This window comes from Mizuhopecten yessoensis, unplaced genomic scaffold, assembly GCF_002113885.1.
Source record: "Mizuhopecten yessoensis strain PY_sf001 unplaced genomic scaffold, ASM211388v2 scaffold11151, whole genome shotgun sequence".
NCBI classification, from domain to species: domain Eukaryota; kingdom Metazoa; phylum Mollusca; class Bivalvia; order Pectinida; family Pectinidae; genus Mizuhopecten; species Mizuhopecten yessoensis.
The window spans coordinates 437,027-447,837 of NW_018408905.1; the positions used below are offsets into that span (position 1 = coordinate 437,027).

Here is a 10,811-nt window from a genome sequence, read left to right on the forward strand (position 1 = left end):
ATTTTCGGAGCATGAACATCGTTTTTTTTCCAGATTTTTTGGGTGCGCAAAATATTCGAGTAGAAGCTTTTTTCCCGATTTTCAGCCTCAAAAAGTACCTGCGCAAATTACACAGGTGCGCAAATTACATGGGTTTTTACGGTAGTTTCGTTATCGTAAATAGAAAGTAGAATCTCTGACACTCACCTGTGGGTTACATAAAGTCTTCTGATACTCTTCTCCAAATAATAATCCATACTTTGAATAATTGCTGAAAACAAAATGTTTATCTCCGATGCATTCTACGAGTGTTGTGGTGGTGAAATTTGTGCACTGGGTTTGAACATTTTAGCAACTCGGATTGAGGAGGTTTACGCGTGTGAAACACATATGATTAGAGAAAGCACATGTGAAGACTGTCAAGCATTGACGCTGTCTGTAGAAGGAAAAAGTAAATATATATATTTATAAACCGTATGAGTGATGAAGTATAACCGTTATTTTGATGTTTCAAACGGGAACGTAATATGACATATCGTGCTTAGGTTGATAACGGTAATGGCTCTGAGACGAGACGATATGTGAACCGTGTATGCTTATCAAACATTTCTGTAACACTGAGCATGCTTTTTCTGGTGTATTTATTTATGAAAATGTAACAATTTAAGAACATGACACAACTGCCGCTGCTGTTTGACAAGAATTTGCACCGTGTCAAAATATTATCCAATCCGGTGTAAGGGAAATAACTCTTACGTTGGTAAAGTCGCATTGAGAAATATAATTCAAATATATTCCAAGAACATTTGTGGGATTTTGTATATTCAATGACAGTACATAAAGTCACTACATATATTGATAATTATTATTAATATGAATAAAAAATAAATAAAAATAAAAGGAGTACAATGTCTCTTTTCTCCATGCATGTTTTCCCACTACTGTTGATGATCCTTCATTTCACCAGCACAAAATGCACCTAATCTTTATTATCCATTCACTGATTGCTATCATGCACGTAAATGCTCATGTCACATCATCAGAGGATGCTAATTAGTGAAAATTACAACAATGCGTCACACTTAAAGAGGATGAAAAATGAGGAGATGGAGAAATGTTTTTAAGGCATCATTTAAGAGGGGATTGATTTTGGAAATTCCAAAGGCAACATCATCACATGACCTGATTTTCAATTAGCAGAATACAGAACACATATCTGAGGTATTATAGTAGATATTGATGCAACGTGTTACTGAAGCAATTAAATTTAAAGTAGTGAGCGGCTTTAATGTCACACTGACATAATTCTAGTTTTGATTTTATAATTTGTATATCTTTGTAGAAGTGGTTGATTAAGTTGTGATATTTTAATTTCCTCTAAGTAATCTTTTGGACAATATAATATATTTGGATCAGGTCTAAATTGCCAAGGATTGTAAAATTTATTGGATTGGTGAAATTGACTGTTTGCCTCCCATGTAATCTTGTGTATTGATTTCACAATATACTTGGGTCACTGCTAAGTTACCAAGGATTGTAACATGTATTGGATTCGTGATATTCTGTTTGCCTCCCAAATAACCCTGTGAATTAATTGTTATCATAATATGCTTGGATTACATCTAAATTGCCTAGGATTGGAAAATTTATTGGATAACTGCAGTACAGATGGGCAAGGATACTTCCGTTGAGCAGGTCAAGCTCAGTTGGTTCGCCCGACATTATAACAATCTTAGGTCCAGGGTTCGAATCCCAGTCTAGCCTAGCTGCATATTTACACTCAAAACACAGTGAATGATTACATTTATTTATTTCATCTTTATTATTTTTCATGAATGTCCTTCACAGTACGGTTTTCTTTCCAGAATTGATTTATCAAAACTACAGTGGTACGGGGATCCTTAACCCTTTCACCACTGTAGACCATAATGGAATCATCCAGATCAATGTATGGTAGAGTTTATTAAAGTTACATAGGGGTGAAAGGGTTAATATCTAGCTATATGTGATCAGGAGATGTCCATAATCGGGTGTCCCCCTCTTAATTAGGGAGTTAACAAGTACTGTGTAGCAGTTATATGTTCTAATTTTGCTATATTCACGCTTTGACTAATTTCCGCAAATTCTAAACACTTGCAAAACTATCGCAGATGTTTTATGGACCTTATCACAACATGTTGAAAATACTTATAGCCCAACACTGTTATGCAAGCTTAAATGAACTCAAATCAGATTATCACAGGACAACTGGGCAGTCCATGTAAAAACAAAACTTACATATTAGTGTAGGTGATTAATTGATGATAGTTTATTCCTACAAAGGTTCATACACATTTTATTTTATTTCAAGTGAAGTCACTAGCGGATGACTACGCTCGGGATCAGTGTTTTCAAATGGTTTACCTGTAGTTCGAGGTTTAACCCTTAAATGATGACATTCAAAATACTTTGCTCAACACACGGGATTCGGGTGCGCAGCGAAATCTAACCCTCGCGAATATGTACTGAATACGAAACTGTGAACTATTGACACCGCAAACTTAAAGCGCTATTATACAGTGTGCACAGACTTTGTCGAAGCTGACAATACTTTGAGTTTTGTTGCCTGCTGAGTCATGTTCACAGATATGTGTTATATAAAGTATGTTAAAATGTATATATACAAACAGTTACATATAGCTATTCTGATCAACTATCATGTACTCCCCTAAGCGTGCCCCTCCCCAGTCCTTAAACTGGAAGTACTCAGACTGTAGACTAGAGTTACATAAGACATTGTAAAACATCATAGACAGAACTTATAACTTATAATAGGCCTGTCTTACTACATGTAATGTTTAGGGCTTTAATAGGCCTGTCTTATTTATATAATACCACATGTAAATGTTTAGGGCTTCAATAGGCCTGTCTTACTACATGTAAATGTTTAGGGCTATAATAGGTCTGTCTTACTGCATGTAAATGTTTAGGGCTTTAATAGGCCTGTCTTACTACTGGTAAATGTTTACGGCTATAATAGGCCTGTCTTACTACATGTAAATGTTTAGGGCTATAATAGGTCTGTCTTACTACATGTAAATGTTTAGGGCTTTAATAGGCCTGTCTTACTACTGGTAAATGTTTACGGCTATAATAGGCCTGTCTTACTACATGTAAATGTTTAGGGCTATAATAGGTCTGTCTTACTACATGTAAATGTTTAGGGCTTTAATAGGCCTGTCTTACTACTGGTAAATGTTTACGGCTATAATAGGCCTGTCTTACTACATGTAAATGTTTAGGGCTATAATAGGTCTGTCTTACTACATGTAAATGTTTAGGGCTTTAATAGGCCTGTCTTACTACTGGTAAATGTTTACGGCTATAATAGGCCTGTCTTACTACATGTAAATGTTTAGGGCTATAATAGGTCTGTCTTACTACATGTAAATGTTTAGGGCTTTAATAGGCCTGTCTTACTACATGTAAATGTTTACGGCTATAATAGGCCTGTCTTACTACATGTAAATGTTTAGGGCTATAATAGGCCTGTCTTACTACATGTAAATGTTTAGGGCTTTAATAGGCCTGTCTTACTACTGGTAAATGTTTACGGCTATAATAGGCCTGTCTTACTACATGTAAATGTTTAGGGCTATAATAGGTCTGTCTTACTACATGTAAATGTTTAGGGCTTTAATAGGCCTGTCTTACTACTGGTAAATGTTTACGGCTATAATAGGCCTGTCTTACTACATGTAAATGTTTAGGGCTATAATAGGTCTGTCTTACTACATGTAAATGTTTAGGGCTTTAATAGGCCTGTCTTACTACTGGTAAATGTTTACGGCTATAATAGGCCTGTCTTACTACATGTAAATGTTTAGGGCTATAATAGGTCTGTCTTACTACATGTAAATGTTTAGGGCTTTAATAGGCCTGTCTTACTACTGGTAAATGTTTACGGCTATAATAGGCCTGTCTTACTACATGTAAATGTTTAGGGCTATAATAGGTCTGTCTTACTACATGTAAATGTTTAGGGCTTTAATAGGCCTGTCTTACTACTGGTAAATGTTTACGGCTATAATAGGCCTGTCTTACTACATGTAAATGTTTAGGGCTATAATAGGTCTGTCTTACTACATGTAAATGTTTAGGGCTTTAATAGGCCTGTCTTACTACATGTAAATGTTTACGGCTATAATAGGCCTGTCTTACTACATGTAAATGTTTAGGGCTATAATAGGCCTGTCTTACTACATGTAAATGTTTAGGGCTTTAATAGGCCTGTCTTACTACTGGTAAATGTTTACGGCTATAATAGGCCTGTCTTACTACATGTAAATGTTTAGGGCTATAATAGGTCTGTCTTACTACATGTAAATGTTTAGGGCTTTAATAGGCCTGTCTTACTACTGGTAAATGTTTACGGCTATAATAGGCCTGTCTTACTACATGTAAATGTTTAGGGCTATAATAGGTCTGTCTTACTACATGTAAATGTTTAGGGCTTTAATAGGCCTGTCTTACTACTGGTAAATGTTTACGGCTATAATAGGCCTGTCTTACTACATGTAAATGTTTAGGGCTATAATAGGTCTGTCTTACTACATGTAAATGTTTAGGGCTTTAATAGGCCTGTCTTACTACTGGTAAATGTTTACGGCTATAATAGGCCTGTCTTACTACATGTAAATGTTTAGGGCTATAATAGGTCTGTCTTACTACATGTAAATGTTTAGGGCTTTAATAGGCCTGTCTTACTACTGGTAAATGTTTACGGCTATAATAGGCCTGTCTTACTACATGTAAATGTTTAGGGCTATAATAGGTCTGTCTTACTACATGTAAATGTTTAGGGCTTTAATAGGCCTGTCTTACTACATGTAAATGTTTACGGCTATAATAGGCCTGTCTTACTACATGTAAATGTTTAGGGCTATAATAGGCCTGTCTTACTACATGTAAATGTTTAGGGCTTTAATAGGCCTGTCTTACTACATGTAAATGTTTACGGCTATAATAGGCCTGTCTTACTACATGTAAATGTTTAGGGCTATAATAGGCCTGTCTTACTACATGTAAATGTTTAGGGCTTTAATAGGCCTGTCTTACTACATGTAAATGTTTACGGCTATAATAGGCCTGTCTTACTACATGTAAATGTTTAGGGCTATAATAGGCCTGTCTTACTACATGTAAATGTTTAGGGCTTTAATAGGCCTGTCTTACTACATGTAAATGTTTACGGCTATAATAGGCCTGTCTTACTACATGTAAATGTTTAGGGCTTTAATAGGCCTGTCTTACTACATGTAAATGTTTAGGGCTTTAATAGGCCTGTCTTACTACATGTAAATGTTTAAGGCTAAAATAGACCTGCCTTACTACATGTAATGTTTAGGGCTTTAATAGGTCTGTCTTACTACATGTAAATGTTTACGGCTATAATAGGTCGGTCCTAATTACTAAATGTAAATGTTTAGGGCTTTTGTGTCAATGTGAGAAACAATGCTACCTCAGACTCTCGGAAACCAGTACTATTTCATGACTCAGTAGGCAACAAAACTCAAAGTATTGTCAGCTTTCACTAAGTTTGTACATACTTGCCAACCCTCCCTATTTAAGAGGGAGCCTCCCGGTTAAGGACCCTTAAATGTAGCATTTTCAACCAGTGAATTTGCAAAACTATTCATTTATTCTAAGAGCATGATTTCATCTGAAAGAACAGCTCCAAATATGTCGTTTTAAAGGGCTATTTTGTCTCTAGGGGCTATTTTGTCTTGTCTCTAGGGGCTATTTTGTCTCGTCTCTAGGGGCTATTTTGTCTCGTCTCTAGGAGCTATTTTGTCTTGTCTCTAGGGGCTATTTTGTCTCGTCTCTAGGGGCTATTTTGTCTTTTCTCTAGGGGCTATTTTGTCTCGTCTCTAGGGGCTATTTTGTTTTGTCTCTAGGGGCTATTTTGTCTTGTCTCTAGGGGCTATTTTGTCTCGTCTCTAGGGGCTATTTTGTCCCTAGGGGGTATTTGCACTAAGTCCCTTAGGTTTTGATTTTGAACATGAAGAATCTCCTCCATAGAAATTTCAAAAATGTTGGCAAATACGTTTGTGTCTGATAATTTTATCAGTTTTATACTTCATTTATTAAGAAGTGAATATTTTTGTGTGACTTATAATTAACTGATTGTATACATTTTATTTTTGAGCATTCGTGAAAACATGTGGTTTAATTAAAATTTGTTTCTCTTATTTTGTCGATCCCCATTCCACTGCCAAAGACTGTAATTAAGTATCGGGAGCTGATTTTTTTGGCATGACTTCAGCTTTGATAAACCGTTTCTGAAAAGGAAACCATACCATATTATGATAATTACACATCCTGCAGTTACTAGATCATTTGACCACAGGATATAGATTTTTAGTTTGTCTTGAGTTTGGACTTGAATGAAGGAGTTTCGAGGGAGATTGGTAAATTTTGGTAAAAATGACGAGTCTTCCTCATAATGAGGAAGGGTTGACAGCTATGCCTTAACTGACGTATTGATGTATAGGATCTGTTACGATAACACATAACTGTTATAAGGCTATTAGCTTGACACCATATTTATGTCATAATATAGAGTCAGCCCCCTGTATCATAGTAATACAGAGTCAGCCCCCTGTATCATAGTAATACAGAGTCAGTCCCCTGTATCATAGTAATACAGAGTCAGCTCCCTGTATCATAGACAGCTTCTGATTGGCTGAGACCATTCCAGCAGACTTCTGATTGGCTGAGACCAATCCAGCTATGACTTCTGATTCTAAGTTGTCACTACATGATTGATGGCGATGCCGAATTGTTTAACTCATTCACCCCTACATTTATAAAATGGACTTGCCCAGTCTTTGATTTGTTAAGGTTCAAATGTGACCTAAGGGTTGAATGGGTTAACATTGTATGTACAATTGAGGCAAGAGCCTGATAGTAAGTTGTTACTATAATTGATGGAAGAGCCTGATAGTAAGTTGTTACTATAATTGATGGAAGAGCCTGATAGTAAGTTGTTACTATGATTGATGGAAGAGCCTGTAAGTACTGTTAATGAATAGTCCCTGTCATGTATTTTTGTAGAAGATTAAAGAAAATCTCTATCATGTTGTTTTGTAATAGGTGACATATATACATTGTTTAAGAAAATCTCCCGCTTACATGTTTTTAGAATGTTTGCTGGTACTCAATAGTGCTACACAAACTTAAACAAAAACATCTTGTCTCAGAAGCTTACAGACGATAAAAACAAGAACGTGTCACCTCCCCGACATCGCACCTCCCCGACGTCCCACCTAGCTAGCTCCCCGAGGTCCCTACTCCCCCAGACGGTGTTATACGCATTGCGTGTTCATTGGTTATCTGTTCAGATCTCCACTTCAGCGTTTCCTTCCTCCATCCTTACTGGAGAAGTATTGTACTATAAATTGTATTTGTTTTACTAGGGATGACGTAGATTATATTACTGTTTCCTTCCTACATTGGAAAATTATCATTTCATACACAACAAATCGTACCGGCTTATAACTAAACGTAATATCAGTCATTCACATCAACAGGTTATCATTGATCGGTGACAAATATTTGTGACTTTAGATTATTTGGTGGAAACTTTTGTGTATATCTTTTTCCATGCGTCTGTTTCATTGTGAATAGACACTAGAATATCAAATCAATGAGTGTCGGCTACATACAACCTCCACATTTATCTGTAACCAGTCCAAACATGGGAGACGTTTTCCTCTTCACTGACGTTTGAAGGGATTATTGATATTCCGTGGAGTTCAACTGAATTTGAAGGTTATGGAATTCCTCGGCTTGGAGGAGTAGAAATGTGTATCAATTTCTTGGAGGAGTGTTCTTTGGGATTTACTATAACCCTTTCACCACTGAAGACCCTAATGAACTCGTCCAGACAAATGCATGGTAGGGTCTACTAAAGTTTCCTAGGGGTGCAAGGACTAAACATCAGCCTAGCAGGACTGTGATGTAACTATTAGAGGTTTTATCAGGGATCATGTTCGCAGTCAGAAAATTCTTTGAAGAAAATCTGTTCAGCTTGAGGAATTCACTGACAGGATTATTTGTACTTTTTGCACAAATTTCCAATCTTCACATCAGAAGGATCAATAGGTTTTTTCTTGTTTTAGAAAAATTTTGTTTAGAAATAGGAACAACATTATGCTCAAGGGAATTTCTGCAATTTCAGCTTGAAGCGTAATATATGTAAAAGAGGTGATGGAAGTGTTTTCCTTCGGTTTAAATGGACACTGATGTATCTTGTTAATTTGTGGAACTCGTTCCATTAGAAATCTCTCTCAAGATACAATTTCCATGTATATTGGTTTTTAAGCTTCACACCATGTAACTCTGCTATATACGATACCACACAGGCCAATCTCTCTATTGTCTCTACTCGGGAAGGACTATAGAGTTACTCTCATTGTTTAAAATCTTACCTCGGCTACTATGTCACTATTACCGTATTTATCCTGTAATAAGCCCAGGGGGCCCACACATGATCTCTGATAGAAAATAATAGGGGTCAGGCTTTTTATAGGATAAGGATACAATATTTGCTGGCAATTCTACTGGACGACAATAATTAAGAGTGGACTTATTGCTGGATACGTACAGTCTTTTGAAGCAGAATGGGACTGCGTTAGTTGCTGGCGAACTTGTATAGCTCAATTTGTTACAGCGTCTGTCTGTAGTTTTGTGGTTCCGGTTTCAAATCCGCATCTGGCCATTGCGTTTTTCCTTCCTTGTTACATTTGGGGCCCAATGACATAAACCCACAAAAGGAGGTCTGAGATAGCTCAGTTGGTTGATGTGTCCGTCCAGAGTTTGGAGGTTATGGGTTGGAGTCCTGGTCTGGTTACACTATCATCACTTCACTTTCTGCTAACATTTTGTAAACTTTACAAATTTTGGTACTAGAGGTGAAATTTCCATCTGATGGTGATGTATGGAATTTTGGTACTAGAGGTGAAATTTCCATCTGATGGTGATGTATGGAATTTTGGTACTAGAGGTGAAATTTCCATCTGATGGTGATGTATGGAATTTTGGTACTAGAGGTGAAATTTCCATCTGATGGTGATGTATGGAAACAATTTTACTTTTGTATGGAAGTTGTGACTATGAAAACACACGATGATGTGTTTCTACAATTTTTTTCATCATTCGGTGGAAACAAAGGAAAAATATAAGTTTCAGCCTTAACTGTCACTTACATTGTCTTTCTATCAAATTTTCATCGCCATCATTTATATTTGAAAGTTTAAATATTTTGTGGCAGTGTTACATCTCTGATGGTTTAATTTAGAACAACATGGTTATATGAGTCAGGTTTAATCTCTATCCTGCTGGCCGTTTGTACGGGAGACGAACCCAATGTACTTATCTTAGTCATTGCAAGAAACATCAGCACTACCACAGAGGAAAAGATTGATGTGATAATATTATATACATAAAGTAAATTGAATTTTATAGTAAAGATTGTGTTACATGAAGTATATTTCTGACTTTTCCTGATAATAATTAAATAAAGGCAATTTATCATCACACTATGAATCAGTTGTCCAAAGAAAAAACCAATATGAATGTTTTTATAATGCTTCCGAAACTGTGGCTGTTGTATGCATTTAGGATTGAGAATTTACAAGACTGAGATTTACACCGCTGAACTTTGACCCCAAAGTAACATCGTTGAAATTCTTCAAGTGGAGGTAACTAATTCAGGGGAAACAACCATGGATAAATCACGACGACCACCACTGTTAAATAACTGTGGAAGGTCTTATTCAGCTCCACTACATTTGACCAACGGCCAAGATTTTCGCCGGTCAGTTTCAATGAATGACACAATCTTTAAAAAAGCCAAGGAGAAGGATCCCCAAGGGAGACCACCCATTATCAGTTGTAGAAGGACTTGGATGAATGAATTTAACCAAATGAATCGTGGCAGCTCTGATCCAATTTTGATAAAAGGAACATGTGGTTGTACTCAAAGTGAAAGTAGATATGTAAGTGTTCATGAGATCTATCATGTGATAAACCATGTGATTATCATGTGATCTACAACTTCATATGTCAATTGGTGGTCATGTGACTCTTTGAAAAACTAATATTTACATTTTGTAAATGTTTTGTTTTCTTCATTCCTAAATGTGATAATTATCGTGAAATCTGCAACATAAGTCGCAAATAGTCTCATTTATCAGTTTAAATATAAACTTTTATTTATTGAAGAACGATAATGTAACAAGTTATTATGACTTATATTGATAACTTTTGTTGGGCCGGGTGTTAGCGTGGGTCTTAATGTAGGAGGAAAACTGGAGTACCCGGTGTCATGCATAAAATGTACCTCCTGCTTAAATAGTATCCGGATACTTTTTATGCAGAATAAAAAGTATCCGGATACTTTTTATACCCCTACCAAAAAGTACCCCCCCTGTATAAAAAGTACCCCCCCTATGAAAAAACCAGATGTTTCAAAATTTTTAATCAATAACAGTTCAGAAGTTGATCAGAAGGTTACAGTTGCATGTTTATTCACCCCTACCCCACCAATCCCCACCCCGGGGCCAGGAAATTATGCCAATTTTTTTTTTAAACACTGGACACAATAAGGTTTTAGGACTCACGTAGAAACATTTACATTTATGTTATAGTCATTACCCAACCTTTATTCAATTCCCCACCCCCCGGATACTTTTTATACACCCGACCAAAATGTACCCCCTGGATACTTTTTATACCCTGACCAAAAAGTACCCCCCTATAAAAAAATGATTTTTCTCTTCTTTTTTTTT

General features: G+C 36.3%; 1 protein-coding gene across 4 annotated transcripts in view; it reads left to right on the plus strand.

Annotated features, from left to right (window-relative positions):
• The window catches only part of LOC110466977 (colorectal mutant cancer protein-like), an 83,008-nt gene that overhangs the window by 33,166 nt on the left and 39,031 nt on the right, over nucleotides 1-10,811 (plus strand). The window contains exons 1-2 of one of the 4 annotated variants that reach the window (XM_021523812.1): nucleotides 7,429-8,933; nucleotides 8,980-10,019. The exons of 2 other annotated variants lie outside the window; for them this stretch is intronic. In XM_021523812.1, coding sequence (XP_021379487.1) covers nucleotides 9,747-10,019 — 273 coding nt within the window. In that variant the 5' untranslated portion in view covers nucleotides 7,429-8,933; nucleotides 8,980-9,746. Of the gene's footprint in view, nucleotides 1-7,428; nucleotides 10,020-10,811 lie in introns of those variants that run through there. One more of the 4 variants, XM_021523811.1, reaches the window with a different exon arrangement.